Genomic DNA, 22,120 nt, shown 5'->3' on the forward strand with positions numbered 1-22,120 from the left:
GAACAATCATGCACTGCTGAAAAATAAAATCTTGCTTGAAGAATCTTCTTTCCAACACCTAAACTTAACCACTTCCTTGCTCTAACGTAGGCAAAGAGAATGACTGGGGTTGGAGGGAAGGGAGGTGATATTTAACAGCTTTGCAGTGGTGCTCTTTGCCGCCTCCTGCTGGGCAGGAGTGATATTCCCAATAGTAATTCGATGATCCGTGGACTCATTGTGTCAGTAGAAAGAAATATCTTCCTTTTTACATAGAGATGTTAAGGTGATATTTTCTAGTCAGCTTTTTACAGCTATGCTGCATCTCTTTCAAATGTTTCAACATTTGGGTATTATGTCCCTTTACTCAAGTTCAACATTTTATTAAACACAAATGAAAATCTTTAAATTGCAGTTTATTGTAATACAAAATTAACATAATATACTTTTCTCTCTTCTGTATATATACATTTTAACATTGCTCCTCACAGTCATCCAAATTTGAAACACTGAATACAAATCTGGTGGTTAAAGAAATGTGCAATCTTAAATATCCATTTATAAAAAAGACAAATTATTAAATAGAATTTTACATGTCATAATTACATACATTTATAATATTTACATGTATTCACAAAACATCCTTTTGAGTATAAGTAGTAAAAATACAAAAAAATAGTTTTGTCGTTACTACTCATATTACCAAAAGGCGCTGTTGATTAAAAAAAAAAAAATGTATATACACACACACACATAAAAAATAGGTAATTCAATAGTTGAAGAAATATTTTTTGCCTAATGGAAAAAAAGAATCCCAAAGTAACAAAAAGTATTTCCAGTCTACATCTATTAAAAATATGCTGTGGAGCAGGACTGTTCTTTGAATTTTAGCAATACAGAGCTGTGGCATAAATGTTATGGCCTATGGTAAAAACAGCACCACTCAGAAATCAGCAGCCTTTAAGATGGTAATGAAGTGCTTTCTGGTACCAGCAGCACATTCTAGTGTCAGCAAGGCAATTCTACAGACTACCCTGCGTCTGAGCTGTTAATTTTCACTAAATGCAAGAGACACTACAGATTTAACAGGATTTGCTATTTTAAGTAACAAATCCCATTTAGCCAACATCTTTGGAATCATGTGGAGAAAGCAGCTTCCAATGTCTGATGGAAGAAGGTAGAATTTCATATCAGGTGATGAGCTTTTTACGTGAATATGTTCTGCTGAAAGTATGTCCAGACACTGTTCTGCTAAAGGGAGATTCCTCAGAATCTGCAGTGTGAAGCTCTTGTCTCTTCCCCTTGGGTGTAGTATGAGTAGGATCACCATCTGTAAAAAAATAACGGATGCATTTAGCAAACAATGCTGTTTCATTACATTGCTTCTGCGATATGTATCTCAAGTATACTAAGGAGAAGATAAAGCAAAAATAAAATGCTCTAATAGGGAAGCACAGCTTACGTCCCATTCAGAAACTGCAGCACATTGCTGCTCCTGAGCAGGCCAATCAGGCTGTGTCCTGCTCATTAGCTGGACTTTAGCTGTGTGTTAACATCTTTGTGGGGATCAAACAGTCTTTTCAAGGGAGAGAGCAATATATATTTTTGCATAAGCTTGTCACTTAAATTTGAAATATTATTTACATTTTACTTAAGTAAATATCTTCAGATTTTAAAATTTAAAACCTTAAATTATGCTTACCTGATAATTTTCTTTTCTTCAGATGGAAAGAGTCCACAGCTGCATTCATTACTTTTGGGAAATAAGGCAAAGACGACCCCAGCCAAAGGCTTAAATACTCCTCCTACTTCCCTCAACTGCCAGTCATTCTGCCGAGGAACAAGGAACAGTAGAAGAAATACCAGGGTGAAAAGGTGCCAGAAGCATAAAAAATAAGACGCCCCACAGAAAAAATATGGGTGGGGAGCTGTGGACTCTTCATCTGAAGAAAAAAAAAAAGTAATTATCAGGTAAGCATAATTTAAGTTTTTCTTCATAAATGGAAAGAGTCCACAACTGCATTCATTACTTTTGGGAAAACAATACCCAAGCTATAAAGGACACTGAATGCAAAATCGGGAGGGTACAATATGAGGCCCATTCTGAAGGCACCAGGCCTGAAAAAAACACAACCCAACCAAACCCTGCTTCGTCAGAGCCGGGCATAATAACTAGAAGGAAAAGGCCCCAAGGACACTGACCCGCAGATAGTCCGAAAGCCTAACTAGAGACCGCAAGCAGACTCACTGAGCCAACACTCCACCAGGAGAACTGTCGTCCAGCAGTCGGTCCCATTACTAGTACAGTACCTAAATCCCCAAAAGGGAGAGGACAAGGGTAAGCCAAGGAATATCCAAAAGGTACAACAAAATCCATAACGGAAAAAAAAACCTTCAAAGGACGGACAAGTCCACAGAGACCCGAATGGATCCCAAGAACAAGGGGAGACGACACCCAACCCACAAGGAGCAACCGGGCGTCATCAAGGAGAAGTAACATTTCCCAAACATCGTGCAACAGCACCGAAAAGGACAGCTGAAGACAAAGTCCTCAAAACATCAGAACTCAGAGACTGAGCAAACAGAAAATTACAAGCAGCAAACTCAGAAATAAACATCTGAGTCCAGTAACACGCTGCCATTTGTAGGAAGACCGGGAGAAAACACTATCCTTAAGGAAAAAGCAGCCCAAGACAGAAATTGCCCATCCTCCAAGATAGAGGACACTCTCCAGGCAATCCAGGCCGCCAAACCTACTCACAGATCTCAAAGGGGGAGAGGCACAGAACCTCTAAAAAAGAAAGTCCACTGTCAACCCCAAGACCTGAGGATGAACAACAGATCTCAGATCCTAAACCTAGCCGGACCAGCCCAAGAAATGGCATTTCGAAAAGGGAACCAAAACGAACCCCAAGACCGGCCCCCAAAAGGGCGGAAGAATGGACACAGCCACTTTCAACCTAAAGACAAGCGAGCAGGCGTTAGACCCAAGGAGATCTAGCAAGGCCACCCAACTAAGTCTCAATGCGGAGAAAGCAGCTCCCAAGATGGAAAGGAACAACTCAAAGAGCAGACCAATCCTTGAACCAGATAAACATCTGTTCCAACCTCCCGAACACAGGAGAGGCCCCTAAAAGGGAACCACACCTCTGTAAGGAAGACAACGAGCCCCCTAAAGAGGAGAGCGTCGATATACACCTGCCCATAAGACAGGAAGACGTAGGAAGAACCGAGACACAAGGCCACGTCACTGACTAACAAGGAAGAACCCCTTGAAACACCATCGTGCTAGCACACATAACAGGCACAAAAGTGACAGCTGAGCATCCGCAAACCTTCCATTTGTTAGGCAAGAAAGCCCACCATCAGGTTACGTTAGTTGGCTGTCCCAAGGGAACCGTATCGCCCGGCACAAGACAAGGCCCCAGGAGCTCCAGCTCTCAATAAATCTGGCCAAGTTGTAAAACAGAACAGCCAGAACAAGGGCAAAGCCCAAGTACCCCAGAAACTGGAACCCCCAGGCCAGTCCTAGGATCATAAAGGTCCGGTAACATCCCACGACGGGATGTAAAGAGAAAACGCTGAGTAAAACCCTGGACAACCAGAAGATCAGGACAAGAAACCCAGGCCCCACAAATGATTAAACAATCTTCCAGGCACGTAAATCCCTTGTCTGATATAAAAAAAAAGACCTCCCAGGGAAAAATCCAGAATAACCTGGATAACAAGAGCAAGAAGCCCTTGCAAGTCCCGACCCAAAGGGAAGAGACCACCGCTTGCAGGAGCCCAACACTCCAAAGAGCCAGGGCCATAAAAGGACACTAGAGCTAACAGGAGTCCAAGCATCAAATTGAGTAGCACCTTCTGTCCCTTAGGGGGATTAGCCAAGTGTGGCTAATCCCCCTAAGGGACAGAAGGTGCTACTCAATTTATCAACCTCAAAAGGAGGAAAGGCTAAGTATACCTCACCGGGGACTGAACTAGCAACCCTCGGTTTGCTACAGTACAGAGTAGACACAGAGCATTAGTAAGCTAAGCTAGCTGTCCAGCTAGCCACGAGCTGCAGACACAAGGGCAATAGTGAGGATAAGTCACCAGAACAGAGCAACATCAAGCCTCCACATCACCTCAGAATTGAAGTCAGAGGACAGTAAACCATGGGTTTGGATGCCACTCGGATGGCAATACCTGAACCAAATGAGAGGAAAACCACTAGGACCTCCTCTATCCCAAGAAAAGATGCAGAGCATTCCCAACACCGGGGAAGGACCCCTCACCGGAGCCCTCACCTCACTGTCTAATGTCCCGAAAAAGGAACAACCAACTCCCGAAGAGAATCCAGGTCCCCCGAAGGCGACCCATCCACAAGGAGAAAGACAATCCAAGAGGTCTCAATGAAGAAGAGAACCACTAAAGGAACAAGTCCAAAAAGGACAATTTCCTAAAGCAACAAAGCCCCGACCGGCGGAAAAGAGTCGCTAAAATCCTCTAATTTTCCAACCGCGTGGGAAGGAATACTCTAGGTTCCAAGGGTATCGGAAGCAAAAGAGTGACGCAGCAAAATTCACTGACCCAGTCACCAGAGAGACGGCTATTTAGGACTGAAACCATCCCGAGAGCCGCACAGACCTGCAAGTCCACTTGAGAATACTTAGCTGAAACTTGTAAAACAAATAACAAGAACATAAATAATGTTAATAGCACTCGGCACCCCAACCTGACCAGCAAGGTATAATAGACGCCACGTGTCTGAATAAGCCGCAATACAGAAGATCTGAACCCAAGCAGGAGCAGCCTGCAACCAGGGTCATAACTGCCAAGCTAGGTAAATCCACCCTCAGAGAGGGAGGAAGAAAAAAAAACATGGGACTAACGTGTCCCGAACAACTTCCGTAGAAGCAAACAGCGAGTATTGATCCCAGAGAAAGTTCCCGCAGGAACATAGTATGAAAAATAAAAATAAAATTAATTCAAACCGGATAAAATAACCGGCAACCCGAGGGTTATGCCCAAGAAGAACAGAAAGATCCGCAGGAGCAGCCTAACAGAAACCCTGCTCTTCCAACATAACTGGGAAGGATCTCGATAACAAGGGACATTAAACCCAAAATTTTTATTTCATGATTTAGAAAGAACATGCAGTTTTAAACAACTTTCTAAATTACTTCTATTAGCTATTTTGCTTCATTCTCTTGATATTCTTTGCTGAAAAGCATATCTAGATAGGCTCAGTAGCTGCTGATTGGTTGCTGCACAGATGCCTCATGTCATTGGCTCTCCCATGTGCATTGTTCTTTCTTCAACAAAGGATATCTAAAAAATGAAGCAAATTAGATAATAGAAGTTAATTGGAAAGTTGTTTAAAATTGTATTCTCTATCTGAATCATGAAAGAAAAAATGTGGCTTTAGTGCCCCTTTAAATGAGATTACTTCACCCCCATGTCTAACGAGGTGAGCCATTCGAAGGAGGAGACTGATGAGTCCCAAAACCGAGAAGGATAGGGTCCCCAAACAGCTCAAAAACGTGTCTGAGTAGAAAATTAAGGCGAGCCAGCCTGTAGCGAAAGGCACAACACTCAGGAACAGTTACACCCGCAGTGAACAACTCATACCCTCTTGTGGTCGAGAGACCAGGGGCAATAGGGTACAAACACAATCGCAAATAAACATCTGGACTTTGTAAATGCGCAAGTGCCAAAAGCATGTAAAAGCGAAAAATGTGCCACAACCTCCACAGGGAACAATCCTTCCTCTAAGGAGAAAAAAACATAACTTTGGTTACCCGCATGTGTAGTAGTGGCAGCGGTAGGGAACTCGCCTCCAGGAGGACAGGACCCCCTGAGGCAGATGGCTCAGCAGTCCCTTGAATCCCAGAGGAACAAAGCACTCTAGAACAGCCCAAAGAACATAACTAACAGACCTGAGTCAATGGGGCCAATTCGCATTCGTCACAGGACGAAGAATCTGAATCAGAAAGTTGAACAATCTCAGCATCAGTATCCTCCATAACTGGATAAAGGACACAAAAAAACCATAATTTATGTAAGAACTTACCTGATAAATTCATTTCTTTCATATTAGCAAGAGTCCATGAGCTAGTGACGTATGGGATATACATTCCTACCAGGAGGGGCAAAGTTTCCCAAACCTCAAAATGCCTATAAATACACCCCTCACCACACCCACAATTCAGTTTAACGAATAGCCAAGAAGTGGGGTGATAAGAAAAAAGTGCGAAAGCATATAAAATAAGGAATTGGAATAATTGTGCTTTATACAAAAAAATCATAACCACCACAAAAAAAAAAAAAAAGGGCGGGCCTCATGGACTCTTGCTAATATGAAAGAAATGAATTTATCAGGTAAGTTCTTACATAAATTATGTTTTCTTTCATGTAATTAGCAAGAGTCCATGAGCTAGTGACGTATGGGATAATGATTACCCAAGATGTGGATCTTTCCACACAAGAGTCACTAGAGAGGGAGGGATAAAATAAAGACAGCCAATTCCTGCTGAAAATAATCCACACCCAAAATAAAGTTTAAAGAAAAACATAAGCAGAAGATTCAAACTGAAACCGCTGCCTGAAGTACTTTTCTACCAAAAACTGCTTCAGAAGAAGAAAATACATCAAAATGGTAGAATTTAGTAAAAGTATGCAAAGAAGACCAAGTTGCTGCTTTGCAAATCTGATCAACCGAAGCTTCATTCCTAAACGCCCAGGAAGTAGAAACTGACCTAGTAGAATGAGCTGTAATCCTCTGAGGCGGAGTTTTACCCGACTCAACATAGGCAAGATGAATTAAAGATTTCAACCAAGATGCCAAAGAAATAGCAGAAGCTTTCTGGCCTTTTGTAGAACCGGAAAAGATGACAAATAGACTAGAAGTCTTTCGGAAAGATTTAGTAGCTTCAACATAATATTTCAAAGCTCTAACAACATCCAAAGAATGCAACAATTTCTCCTTAGAATTCTTAGGATTAGGACATAATGAAGGAACCACAATTTCTCTACTAATGTTGTTGGAATTCACAACTTTAGGTAAAAATTCAAAAGAAGTTCGCAACACCGCCTTATCCTGATGAAAAATCAGAAAAGGAGACTCACAAGAAAGAGCAGATAATTCAGAAACTCTTCTGCCAGAAGAGATGGCCAAAAGGAACAAAACTTTCCAAGAAAGTAATTTAATGTCCAATGAATGCATAGGTTCAAATGGAGGAGCTTGAAGAGCCCCCAGAACCAAATTCAAACTCCAAGGAGGAGAAATTGACTTAATGACAGGTTTTATACGAACCAAAGCTTGTACAAAACAATGAATATCAGGAAGAATAGCAATCTTTCTGTGAAAAAGAACAGAAAGAGCGGAGATTTGTCCTTTCAAGGAACTTGCGGACAAACCCTTATCTAAACCATCCTGAAGAAACTGTAATATTCTCGGTATTCTAAAAGGATGCCAAGAAAAATGATGAGAAAGACACCAAGAAATATAAGTCTTCCAGACTCTATAATATATCTCTCTAGATACAGATTTACGAGCCTGTAACATAGTATTAATCACAGAGTCAGAGAAACCTCTTTGACCAAGAATCAAGCGTTCAATCTCCATACCTTTAAATTTAAGGATTTCAGATCCTGATGGAAAAAAGGACCTTGAGACAGAAGGTCTGGTCTTAACGGAAGAGTCCACGGTTGGCGAGAAGCCATCCGGAGAAGATCCGCATACCAAAACCTGTGAGGCCATGCCGGAGCTACCAGCAGAACAAACGAGCATTCCTTCAGAATCTTGGAGAATACTCTTGGAAGAAGAACTAGAGGCGGAAAGATATAGGCAGGATGATACTTCCAAGGAAGTGATAATGCATCCACTGCCTCCGCCTGAGGATCCCGGGATCTGGACAGATACCTGGGAAGTTTCTTGTTTAGATGAGACGCCATCAGATCTATTTCTGGAAGTTCCCACATTTGAACAATCTGAAGAAATACCTCTGGGTGAAGAGACCATTCGCCCGGATGCAACGTTTGGCGACTGAGATAATCCGCTTCCCAATTGTCTATACCTGGGATATGAACCGCAGAGATTAGACAGGAGCTGGATTCCGCCCAAACCAAAATTCGAGATACTTCTTTCATAGCCAGAGGACTGTGAGTCCCTCCTTGATGATTGATGTATGCCACAGTTGTGACATTGTCTGTCTGAAAACAAATGAACGATTCTCACTTCAGAAGAGGCCAAAACTGAAGAGCTCTGAAAATTGCACGGAGTTCCAAAATATTGATCGGTAATCTCACCTCCTGAGATTCCCAAACTCCTTGTGCAGTCAGAGATCCCCACACAGCTCCCCAACCTGTGAGACTTGCATCTGTTGAAATTACAGTCCAGGTCGGAAGCACAAAAGAAGCCCCCTGAATTAAACGATGGTGACTGAAGGTTTCGACAAGCTGCAATCAATTTTAGACGTCTCTTGTCTGTTAAAGACAGAGTCATGGACACAATCTATCTGGAAACCCAGAAAGGTTACCCTTGTCTGAGGAATCAAAGAACTTTTTGGTAAATTGATCCTCCAACCATGAACTCGAACAAACAACACAAGTCGATTCGTATGAGATTCTGCTAAATGTAAAGACTGAGCAAGTACCAAGATATCGTCCAAATAAGGAAATACCACAATACCCTGTTCTCTGATTACAGACAGAAGGGCACCGAGAACCTTTGTAAAAATTCTTGGAGCTGTAGCTAGGCCAAACGGTAGAGCCACAAACTGGTAATGCTTGTCCAGAAAAGAGAATCTCAGGAACTGATAATGATCTGGATGAATCGGAATATGCAGATATGCATCCTGTAAATCTATTGTGGACATATAATTCCCTTGCTGAACAAAAGGCAAGATAGTCCTTACAGTTACCATCTTGAACGTTGGTATCCTTACATAACGATTCAATATTTTTAGATCCAGAACTGGTCTGAAGGAATTCTCCTTCTTTGGTACAATGAAGAGATTTGAATAAAACCCCATCCCCTGTTCCGGAACTGGAACTGGCATAATTACTCCAGCCAACTCTAGATCTGAAACACAATTCAGAAATGCTTGAGCTTTCACTGGATTTACTGGGACACGGGAAAGAAAAAATCTCTTTGCAGGAGGTCTCATCTTGAAACCAATTCTGTACCCTTCTGAAACAATGTTCTGAATCCAAAGATTGTGAACAGAATTGATCCAAATTTCTTTGAAAAAACGTAACCTGCCCCCTACCAGCTGAGCCGGAATGAGGGCCGCACCTTCATGTGGACTTAGAAGCAGGCTTTGCCTTTCTAGCAGGCTTGGATTTATTCCAGACTGGAGATGGTTTCCAAACTGAAACTGCTCCTGAGGACGAAGGATCAGGCTTTTGTTCTTTGTTGAAACGAAAGGAACGAAAACGATTATTAGCCCTGTTTTTACCTTTAGATTTTTTATCCTGTGGTAAAAAAGTTCCTTTCCCACCAGTAACAGTTGAGATAATAGAATCCAACTGAGAACCAAATAATTTGTTACCCTGGAAAGAAATGGAAAGTAGAGTTGATTTAGAAGCCATATCAGCATTCCAAGTCTTAAGCCATAAAGCTCTTCTAGCTAAAATAGCTAGAGACATAAACCTGATATCAACTCTAATAATATCAAAAATGGCATCACAGATAAAATTATTAGCATGCTGAAGAAGAATAATAATATCATGAGAATCATGATTTGCTACTTGTTGCGCTAAAGTTTCCAACCAAAAAGTTGAAGCTGCAGCAACATCAGCCAATGATATAGCAGGTCTAAGAAGATTACCTGAACACAGATAAGCTTTTCTTAGAAAGGATTCAATTTTCCTATCTAAAGGATCTTTAAACGAAGTACCATCTGACGTAGGAATGGTAGTACGTTTAGCAAGGGTAGAAATAGCCCCATCAACTTTAGGGATTTTGTCCCAAAATTCTAACCTGTCAGACGGTACAGGATATAATTGCTTAAAACGTTTAGAAGGAGTAAATGAATTACCCAATTTATCCCATTCTTTGGAAATTACTGCAGAAATAGCATTAGGAACAGGAAAAACTTCTGGAATAACCACAGGAGATTTAAACTCCTTATCTAAACGTTTAGAATTAGTATCAAGAGGACCAGAATCCTCTATTTCTAAAGCAATTAATACTTCTTTATGTAAAGAACGAATAAATTCCATTTTAAATAAATATGAAGATTTATCAGCATCAATCTCTGAAACAGAATCCTCTGAACCAGAAGAGTCATCAGAATCAGAATGATGATGTTCATTTAAAAATTCATCTGTAGGGAGAGAAGTTTTAAAAGATTTTTTACGTTTACTAGAAGGAGAAATAACAGACATAGCCTTCTTGATGGATTCAGAAACAAAATCTCTTATGTTATCAGGAACATTCTGCACCTTAGATGTTGAAGGAACTGCAACAGACAATGGTACTTTACTAAAGGAAATATCTGCATTAACAAGTTTGTCATGACAATTAATACAAACAACAGCCGGAGGAATAGCTACCAAAAGTTTACAGCAGATACACTTAGCTTTGGTAGATCCAGCACTAGACAGCGATTTTCCTGTAGTATCTTCTGACTCAGATGCAACGTGAGACATCTTGCAATATGTAAGAGAAAAAACAACATATAAAGCAAAATAGATCAAATTCCTTATATGACAGTTTCAGGAATGGGAAAAAATGCCAAAGAACAAGCTTCTAGCAACCAGAAGCAATGAAAAATGAGACTTAAATAATGTGGAGACAAAAGCGACGCCCATATTTTTTTGCGCCAAATAAGACGCCCACATTATTTGGCGCCTAAATGCTTTTGGCGCCAAAAATGACGCCACATCCGGAACGCCGACATTTTTGGCGCAAAATAACGTCAAATAATGACGCAACTTCCGGCGACACGTATGACGCCGGAAACGGAAAAGAAATTTTTGCGCCAAAAAAGTCCGCACCAAGAATGACGCAATAAAATGAAGCATTTTCAGCCCCCGCGAGCCTAACAGCCCACAGGGAAAAAAAAAGAGTCAAATTTTTGAAGGTAAGAAAAAATGAATAATTCAAATGCATAATCCCAAATATGAAACTGACTGTCTGAAAAATAAGGAAAGTTGAACATTCTGAGTCAAGGCAAATAAATGTTTGAATACATATATTTAGAACTTTATAAACAAAGTGCCCAACCATAGCTTAGAGTGTCACAGAAAATAAGATTTACTTACCCCAGGACACTCATCTACATGTTTGTAGAAAGCCAAACCAGTACTGAAACGAGAATCAGTAGAGGTAATGGTATATATAAGAGTATATCGTCGATCTGAAAAGGGAGGTAAGAGATGAATCTCTACGACCGATAACAGAGAACCTATGAAATAGACCCCGTAGAAGGAGATCACTGCATTCAAAAAGGCAATACTCTCCTCACATCCCTCTGACATTCACTGCACGCTGAGAGGAAAACCGGGCTCCAACTTGCTGCGGAGCGCATATCAGCGTAGAATCTAGCACAAACTTACTTCACCACCTCCATCGGAGGCAAAGTTTGTAAAACTGAATTGTGGGTGTGGTGAGGGGTGTATTTATAGGCATTTTGAGGTTTGGGAAACTTTGCCCCTCCTGGTAGGAATGTATATCCCATACGTCACTAGCTCATGGACTCTTGCTAATTACATGAAAGAAACATAATTTATGCTTACCTGATAAATTTATTTCTCTTGTAGTGTATCCAGTCCACGGATCATCCATTACTTGTGGGATATTCTCCTTCCCAACAGGAGGTTGCAAGAGGATCACCCACAGCAGAGCTGCTATATAGCTCCTCCCCTCATTGCCATATCCAGTCATTCGACCGAAACAAGACGAGAAAGGAGAAACCATAGGGTGCAGTGGTGACTGTAGTTTAATTCAAATTTAGACCTGCCTTAAAAGGACAGGGCGGGCCGTGGACTGGATACACTACAAGAGAAATACATTTATCAAGTAAGCATAAATAATGTTTTCTCTTGTTAAGTGTATCCAGTCCACGGATCATCCATTACTTGTGGGATACCAATACCAAAGCTAAAGCACACGGATGATGGGAGGGACAAGGCAGGAACTTAAACGGAAGGAACCACTGCCTGTAGAACCTCTCTCCCAAAAACAGCCTCCGAAGAAGCAAAAGTGTCAAATTTGTAAAATTTGAAAAGGTGTGAAGCGAAGACCAAGTCGCAGCCTTGCAAATCTGAGGCCTCATTTTTAAAGGCCCAGGTGGAAGCCACAGCTCTAGTAGAATGAGCTGTAATCCTTTCAGGGGGCTGCTGTCCAGCAGTCTCATAGGCTAAGCGTATTATGCTCCGAAGCCAAAAGGAGAGAGAGGTTGTCGAAGCTTTTTGACCTCTCCTCTGTCCAGAGTTAACGACAAACAGGGCAGATGTTTGACGAAAATCTTTAGTAGCCTGTAAGTAAAATTTCAAGGCACGGACTACATCTTGATTATGCAAAAGACGTTCCTTCTTTGAAGAAGGATTAGGACACAATGATGGAACAACAATCTCTTGATTGATATTCCTGTTAGAAACCACCTTAGGTAAAAACCCAGGTTTGGTACGCAGAACTACCTTGTCTGAATGAAAAATCAGATAAGGAGAATCACAATGTAAGGCAGATAACTCAGAGACTCTTTGAGCCGAGGAAATAGCCATCAAAAACAGAACTTTCCAAGATAAAAGTTTAATATCAATGGAATGAAGGGGTTCAAACGGAACTCCCTGAAAAACTTTAAGAACCAAGTTTAAGCTCCACGGGGGAGCAACAGTTTTAAACACAGGCTTAATCCTAACCAAAGCCTGACAAAATGCCTGGACGTCTGAAACTTCTGTCAGACGCTTGTGCAAAAGAATAGACAGAGCAGAGAGCTGTCCTTTTAAAGAACTAGCTGATAAGCCTTTGTCCAAACCCTCTTGGAGAAAGGACAATATCCTAGGAATCCTAACCTTACTCCATGAGTAACTCTTGGATTCACACCAATAAAGATATTTACGCCATATCTTATGGTAGATTTTCCTGGTGACATGCTTCCGAGCCTGTATTAAGGTATCAATGACTGACTCGGAGAAGCCACGCCTTGATAGAATCAAGCGTTCAATCTCCATGCAGTTAGTCTCAGAGAAATTAGATTTGGATGATTGAAAGGACCTTGTATTAGAAGGTCCTGCCTCAGAGGCAGAGTCCATGGTGGAAAGGATGACATGTCCACTAGGTCTGCATACCAGGTCCTGCGTGGCCACGCAGGCGCTATCAGAATCACAGATGCTCTCTCCTGTTTGATTTTGGCAATCAGTCGAGGGAGCAGAGGAAACGGTGGAAACACATAGGCCAGGTTGAAGAACCAAGGAGCTGCTAGAGCATCTATCAGCGTTGCTACCGGGTCCCTGGACCTGGATCAGTAACAAGGAAGCTTGGCGTTCTGGCGAGACGCCATGAGATCCAGTTCTGGTTTGCCCCAACGATGGACCAGTTGAGCAAACACCTCCGGATGGAGTTCCCACTCCCCTGGATGAAAAGTCTGACGACTTAGAAAATCCGCCTCCCAGTTCTCTACGCCTGGGATGTGGATCGCTGACAGGTGGCAAGAGTGAGACTCTGCCCAGCGAATTATCTTTGAGACTTCTAACATCGCTAGGGAACTCCTGGTTCCCCCTTGATGGTTGATGTAAGCCACAGTCGTGATGTTGTCCGACTGAAATCTGATGAACCTCAGTGTTGCTAACTGAGGCCAAGCTAGAAGAGCATTGAATATTGCTCTTAACTCCAGAATATTTATTGGGAGGAGTTTCTCCTCCTGAGTCCACGATCCCTGAGCCTTCAGGGAGTTCCAGACTGCGCCCCAACCTAGAAGGCTGGCATCTGTTGTTACAATAGTCCAATCTGGCCTGCGAAAGGTCATACCCTTGGACAGATGGACCCGAGAAAGCCACCAGAGAAGAGAATCTCTGGTCTCTTGATCCAGATTTAGTAGAGGGGACAAATCTGAGTAATCCCCATTCCACTGACTTAGCATGCATAATTGCAGTGGTCTGAGATGCAGGCGCACAAATGGCACTATGTCCATTGCTGCTACCATTAAGCCGATTACTTCCATGCACTGAGCCACTGACGGGCGTGGAATGGAATGAAGGACACGGCAAGCATTTAGAAGTTTTGATAACCTGGACTCCGTCAGGTAAATTTTCATCTCTACAGAATCTATAAGAGTCCCTAGGAAGGAGACTCTTGTGAGTGGTGATAGAGAACTCTTTTCCACATTCACTTTCCACCCATGCGACCTCAAATTCCAGAACTATCTCTGTATGAGACTTGGCAAGTTGAAAGCTTGACGCCTGTATCAGGATGTCGTCTAGATACGGAGCCACCGCTATGCCTCGCGGTCTTAGAACCGCTAGAAGTGAGCCCAGAACCTTTGTAAAAATTCTCGGGGCAGTGGCCAACCCGAAGGGAAGAGCTACAAATTGGTAATGCCTGTCTAGAAAGGCAAACCTTAGGAACCGATGACCTTTGTGAATCGGTATGTGAAGGTAGGCATCCTTTAAGTCCACTGTGGTCATGTACTGACCCGCTTGGATCATGGGTAGGATGGTCCGAATAGTTTCCATTTTGAATGATGGAACTCTGAGGAATTTGTTTAAGATCTTTAGATCCAAGATTGGTCTGAAGGTTCCCTCTTTCTTGGGAACCACAAACAGATTTGAATAAAATCCCTGTCCTTGTTCCGTCCGCAGAACTGGATGGATCACTCCCATTACTAGGAGGTCTTGCACACAACTTAGGAATGCCTCTTTCTTTATCTGGTTTGCTGATAACCTTGAAAGATGAAATCTCCCTTGTGGAGGAGAAGCTTTGAAGTCCAGAAGATATCCCTGAGATATGATCTCCAACGCCCAGGGATCCTGAACATCTCTTGCCCACGCCTGGGCGAAGAGAGAAAGTCTGCCCCCACCTAGATCCGTTTCCGGATAGGGGGCCGTTCCTTCATGCTGTCTTGGGGGCAGCAGCAGGCTTTCTGGCCTGCTTGCCCTTGTTCCAGGACTGGTTAGGTTTCCAGGCCTGTCTGGAATGAGCAACAGTTCCCTCTTGTTTTGAAGCGGAGGAAGTTGATGCTGCTCCTGCCTTGAAATTTCGAAAGGCACGAAAATTAGACTGTTTGGCCTTTGATTTGGCCCTATCCTGGGGAAGGGTATGACCCTTGCCTCCAGTAATGTCATGATTGCAGCCATGTCCTGCAAGGTAATTGCTATGGGCGTCCCTGATGTAATTGGCGCCATATTAGCGTGCGTCCCCTGAGCGGGAGGCGAAGGGTCTGACACGTGGGGAGAGTTAGTCGGCATAACTTCCCCCTCGACAGAACCCTCTGGTGATAATTCTTTTATAGTTAAAGACTGATCTTTACTGTTTAAGGTGAAATCAATACATTTAGTACACATTCTCCTATGGGGCTCCACCATGGCTTTCAAACATAATGAACAAGTAGGTTCCTCTGTGTCAGACATGTTTAAACAGACTAGCAATGAGACTAGCAAGCTTGGAAAACACTTTAAAACAAGTTTACAAGCAATATAAAAAAACGTTACTGTGCCTTTAAGAAACACAAATTTTCCCAAATTTTGAAATAGCAGTGAAAAAATGCAGTTCCACTAACGAAATTTTTACAGTGTATGTAATAAGTTAGCAGAGCATTGCACCCACTTGCAAATGGATGATTAACCCCTTAATACCAAAAACGGAATAACAAATGACAAAAACGTTTTTTAAACAGTCACAACAACTGCCACAGCTCTACTGTGGCTTTTTACCTCCCTCAATACGACTTTTGAAGCCTTTTGAGCCCTTCAGAGAAGTCCTGGATCATGCAGGAAGAAGCTGTATGGCTGTGCAAAAAAATGCCAAAATAGGCCACTACCACTCATATTACAACAGTGGGAAGCCTCAGGGAACTGTTTCTAGGCAAAATTCAAGCCAGCCATGTGGAAAAAACTAGGCCCCAATAAGTTTTATCACCAAACATATGTAAAAAAAACGATTAAACATGCCAGCAAACGTTTTAAAATACACTTTTATAAGAGTATGTATCTCTATTAATAAGCCTGATACCAGTCGCTATCACTGCATTTAAGGCTTTACTTACATTACTTCGGTATCAGCAGCATTTTCTAGCAAATTCCATCCCTAGAAAAATATTTTAACTGCACATACCTTATTACAGGAAAACCTGCACGCTATTCCCCCTCTGAAGTTACCTCATATGTGAGAACAGCAAAGGATCCTAGTTACTTCTGCTAAGATCATAGAAAACGCAGGCAGATTCTTCTTCTAAATACTGCCTGAGATAAACAGTACACTCCGGCACCATTTAAAAATAAACTTTTGATTGAAGAAATAAACTAAGTATAAAACACCACAGTCCTCTTACGACCTCCATCTTAGTTGAGAGTTGCAAGAGAATGACTGGATATGGCAGTGAGGGGAGGAGCTATATAGCAGCTCTGCTGTGGGTGATCCTCTTGCAACTTCCTGTTGGGAAGGAGAATATCCCACAAGTAATGGATGATCCGTGGACTGGATACACTTAACAAGAGAAAAAAAGACTAAATATAAAACAATTAAAACGGCACCTGACACCCACAATGGCTGGGGCACTCACCACCTCCTATAAACCAGACACCAGTGAACTAGAATTCTCTGTCGCCACACAGTCAGGAATGCAGAAATGGGAAACCAGAACATAAACACACCCATCACAAGGTGAACCGTACAGTCCAAAAAAAAGCGCATCCGACTGTAAGGTTGCGTCACTTTAAAAGGTTGTTATGTTCCAAAAAGACACAAGCCCAGTTAACACTACACATAAGCAGATTGAGTCACAAACATAATTAACCCCCCTCCCCCCGTTCAACAATCCCCCTCAGGAGATATTAACCCTTGATTCCAAGATACTAAAGGAGTCCCACTGAGACCCTGTATTTTTCATGTGAATTAGTAGGAACAAATGAGTTACAGTACAATCATGAAGAAGTAAAATGAAACGATCTTACCGGAATCTACGCCATGGAACAGGAACACGGCCCTTCAAGTGTGATGGATAGTAACCTCGCCTCCGCCATGGACTTGAGAGAAGAGAGCAGCCATTGCTTGTGGAGCTGTTAAAATGAGTCTGAATGGTTTCGCAGAAAAGACTTCCTGCATCTACGGACTAACTTTCATCCAAGCCCTTACTGAGAGACTGACAGGATTACTTAAAACTCGCGTCCCATGTCAAAGAGTACTACCATCCATAAGAGAAGAAAACAAACTTATGACAGTTCTCTGTCATCCTCCTGGGACAAAAGGCAAAGAATGACTTGTGGATGAGGGAAATGGGAGAAGTATTTAAGCCTTTGGCTGGGGTGTCTTTGCCTCCTCCTGGTGGCCTGGTTCTTATTTCCCAAAAGTAATAAATGCAGCTGTGGACTCTTTCTATTTATGAAGAAAAGCTTAATTATGCATAATAAATCAACTTTGCAATATTCTGGAATTTTATGTAATTTAGCTTTGAAAATTGTGGATACTCTAATTTTCATAGCTGTAAATGCACCCTGTTCATTTACCAGGTCTTACCCTGCTACACATTTTCTCTAGTTGGCTTCTACAGATAACTTCAAAACAATTCACTTCAGATTAACATGACGTGGCTAGCTTTGTTTACAAACCCAAAGCCGAATTAGGTAGCATGGAAGCAAGTAGTGAGCATGCATGAGAGAGAAACATAAGACCAACAAATAAACATTTGTTTAGGAACCAGAATATTTGAGAATACATCCACAATGTAGGAAATGCAAATACTGGACAGACAGACCAGGAAGTATGAGCATTAAACTCAAATAGGCTACCCTGGCTGTTAAGAGGGGGGTAGTGGAATACACATTTATTAGTTGGGAAATTAGTTTCAGTGGAAAATACATTTAAATGCTTTTTAAAATGTAAGACTTGTATTGTGTTAAATAGCCACTTCCAGGGAAAACTTAAAAACATAATTTATGCTTACCGGATAAATTATTTTTTTCTTGGCAGTGAGAGTATACTAATCTATTCATTTACCTATGGGAAAATACTTCACCTGGCCACCAGGAGGAAGCAAAGACACCCCTAACAAGGTTTTACATATACCTCCCACTAGTTCAAGCCGAGGAAAAGAAAAGTAGAGAGAAACATGCGGTATTCAGGTGCCAAACGACTGCCGCCACTACATATCAGGGCGGGTTTGTGGACTCACTGCCAAGAAAGAAAATAATTTATCAGGTATGCATAAATTATGTTTTCTTTCTAATGACAGTGAGAGTCCACAAATCTATTCATTATCTATGTGAAACCAATACCCAAGCTGTGGAGGGCACAAAATGAAAAGGGAGGGAAAGGAAGAAAAGGCAGTCCTAAAAACTAGGCACCACCACTTGAAGAAACTTTCTCCCAAAGGATGCCTCAGTCGAGGCGAAAACATCAAATTTGTAGAATTTTGTGAAAGTATGTAATGAGGACCAAGTAGCAGTTTAACAAATCTGTACTGATGCATCATTCTTAAAGGCCCAGGAAGACGAAACAGCACAAGAAGAATGAGCAGTAATTCAAAAAGGAGGCTGCTGACCTGCCTCCAAATACGCTATACCAATTACACTTCTGAGACAGAAAGATAAAAAGGTAACAGCAGTGGCCTACTGCCCCTTGCGCTTACAATACAGAAGAAAAAAAAAAAAAAAGAACGGAACTCCTTAGTAGCATAAATATAGAATTTCAAGGCTCTAACCACGTAAAAAAATTATGCAACAACCGTTCCTTAGGAGGAGGATTAGGACAAAGAGAAAGAACATGAAAGATCAAGTAAAGTGGATCACATTGCAGAACAGAAAACTCAGATTCTTAGGAGCAGAAGAAATAGCGAACAAAAACAAAACCTTCCAAGATAAAAGCTTAATATCAATACAATGCTCAAAAGGAGCCTGCTACAGGACTCTTAAAACAAGATTCAGACTTCAAGGAGATGCAAAGTTAAAAAACTGGTCTAATCCTAGCTAAAGCTTGAACAAAATACTGAACATCTGGAAACCTAGCCAACTTTTTATGTAACAAAAAAGAAAGACAAACTCATCTCCAGACCATCTTGAAGAAACTGAAGGATCTGCGGGATTATAACTATATGCCAGGAGAACCCCCTATCTTCTCACCAAGATAAATAAGTTCTCCATACTTTGTGATATACAAGTCTAGTAACCTGCTTCCTAGCCTCAACGAAAGTATCAATAACAGTCTCAGAGAATCCTTTCTGAAACAAAACTAAGCATTCAATACCACTCAGTTAACCTCAGCGATTCTAGATTTTGAGAATAGAACAGACCTTTAGATAGAAGGTCCGGTCACTGAGGTAAAAGCCATGGAGGAGCAGATGACAATTCCACAAGGTCCGCAAACCAAGTATGGCGTGGCCATGCTGGAACTAGAAGAATTGCAGATATCTTGGGGAGCCAGATAAGAGTGAATTATATGGAACATGTAGGAGCCGTTTGCACACTGACAGGAGAACTGTAATTGTTTGGGCTACAATCCACAAGCAGTGCACTGATAATACGATCTCTTGCATTCCTCTCTGTGCCTCAGTACCATGGCTTAATGCTTAACCCCATGCTGCCTGCTGCGTACCTCAAAGCAGATTAGTAATTTAGGATTGTGTCAAATGTTTAAAAGTGTGTGTGTATATATATATATATATATATATATATATATATATATATATATATATATATATCCAACAATATTTAAAAGTCCAGCACTTTTTAACTATCTCTCTTACAGTGAGAGTTTGAAGTTCTCAGCTTTTCCACATTTGTGCACGCACACCGAGGAGGCCTGCCACCCTCCTATATATAACTCCACAGGAACAAACGATAGCGTCAGCACAATACTTAAAAGAATACTTCTTTTATTACAACTACATCAGGATAAAATACAGCAACGCTTCGAGTCGCTTGGACCCTTAGTCATGCTACAGGTTAAGGTTAGACACCTCCCTTATATACCACCTGCAATCAAAATGGCTTAATTAGCTATCCATGTTAGGCTACAGAAAAGTTATGTTAGTACCCCCTACCGGTCAGGTTTAAGGTAATGTCATTTTTTTCAGCAACTCTTTGTGCAATAGTTCTTTTAACATAACATAATCCTTCTTAACATTCTACTTTAAACTGTAGTGTCATACAGTGTGGACCATAGTTACAGCATACAATAACAAAGTATAAATATACTAAATATAAAACAATCATAAAAACAAATAGAGATCATAATCCATATTCAACCCATTCGGATACAGAGTATTTAGGTGTTGTATCCACCATACTTCCCTCTTTTTGAGCAGCAACTCTCTATTGCCACCTCTCCTTTGTTTGGGGATGTGGTCAATCACCTGAAAGCCAATTTCTCAGGACAGTAAAAAATGTACAAGATAAGCAATTACAAGATAAGAGAATGAAACAAATGGCCAAGAAATTCATTGACGGAGGTTATTCACCAGCTGTCATTGAAAAATGTGAACAGACAGTGAATAATGAAATGGCAGTTTCTAAAAAAACAGACCACCACAAAGAAAAAAATAAAAAACAACTTATCTTTACATCAGAATATAATCAATACAGTGAGAATATTTCAAAAATAATTAGGAAACACTGGTACATATTGAGTAAATATAACCCGCATATTACGGAATTTAGCAAATTTCCCATTAATTCATATAAGAGAGTGAAAAACATTAGATACCTTGTAGTAAAGGCCAATGTAGGTAGCAACAGAAAGGAAACAATTAACTATTTAACAACTGCTATTAAGGGGTCATACCCCTGTCTACACTGCGCTCAGTGCAATTCAATGATAAAAAGGGAAAAAATGTTGCCCATATTAATAACAAAAAAAGAGAAATTAATGGTCTCTACACGTGCGATACAGGCTATGTAGTTTATATTTTAAAATGCCCATGTGGGCGTGGCTATGTAGGCGAGACAATTAACCCCATAAAGGATAGGATAAATGCACATAAATCATCCATAAGATGTAAAGACATGACCAGTTTCATCCCACTTTATAGCAGCAGGATATGCTGTAAGTCAGTTGAGGTTTCCGGTGATTGACCACATCCCCAAACAAAGGAGAGGTGGCAATAGAGATTTGCTGCTCAAAAAGAAGTAAGTATGGTGGATACAGCACCTAAATACTCTGTATCCAAATGGGTTGAATAAGGATTATGATCTCCATTTGTTTTTATGATTGTTTTATATTTAGTATATTTAGTGTGCATTGTACTACCTAAATTACTACACTTAGAAACACAAATCATCAGTAAGTCAAATCAATCAAATCTGTCAAAAATCAATCTAATCAGTCAGACAAAAATAAAGTCAGCAGCAGTTTTCAGGTTTCACTATGCATACACTGCTTCATTTGTTACTCATACCACAGCTAGACTGACTGCCCAGTGCCCAAGAAAACATGGACAATGTAGTAACTGTCCAGCTAATTTGATTTCAATTAGTTTTGTGTGTCTTGACAGTCACTCTGCTGTATTTGCTATTCATTTTGCTGTGTGTGCAATGCATTGTACTACCGTTACTGTATACATTTACACAAATCATACTGCTGTAAATTCAGCACTTTTCCGTTTCTAAATGCATACACTGCTTCTGTTAATCATACAACAGTTAGAATGACTTTACAAGAAAACATGACAATGGTGTGTCAGAAAACCTAAGAACTGGCTAATTGATACTATGTAACCACAGCACAGGCAGCTAATTTTATTTTAACTATTTTGTGGTTTGTATTTTTATGCTCCAAGAGTGTATTGGATATTGAAAAACATGTACATTAAGATTCTGTAGTGTTAAATAAACCTTTTATTGAAAAATTAAGGTTTTTTAATAATTTCTAACAAAATTGCGCCCCCCCCCCCCCCCCCCCAATATTGCCCAGCCCTAATATGAGGGCTAAAATATTAATTAAATACAGCACCTCTTCTCGGCCAAACTTCATGAAACAAGGCAAAGAACTACTGAGAAGGTA

At 41.0% G+C, this 22,120-nt stretch overlaps 1 protein-coding gene across 1 annotated transcript in view; it reads right to left on the reverse strand.

The window, feature by feature from the left end:
- Positions 1-379: 379 nt before the first annotated feature.
- The window catches only part of TICRR (TOPBP1 interacting checkpoint and replication regulator), a 132,068-nt gene continuing 110,327 nt past the window's right edge, over positions 380-22,120 (reverse strand). The window contains 1 exon segment of the mRNA XM_053717667.1: positions 380-1,309. Within this exon segment, the coding sequence (XP_053573642.1) occupies positions 1,170-1,309 (140 nt within the window). The 3' untranslated portion in view covers positions 380-1,169.

The sequence above is a fragment of the Bombina bombina genome, chromosome 6 (genome assembly GCF_027579735.1).
Source record: "Bombina bombina isolate aBomBom1 chromosome 6, aBomBom1.pri, whole genome shotgun sequence".
Taxonomy (NCBI): Eukaryota; Metazoa; Chordata; class Amphibia; order Anura; family Bombinatoridae; genus Bombina; species Bombina bombina.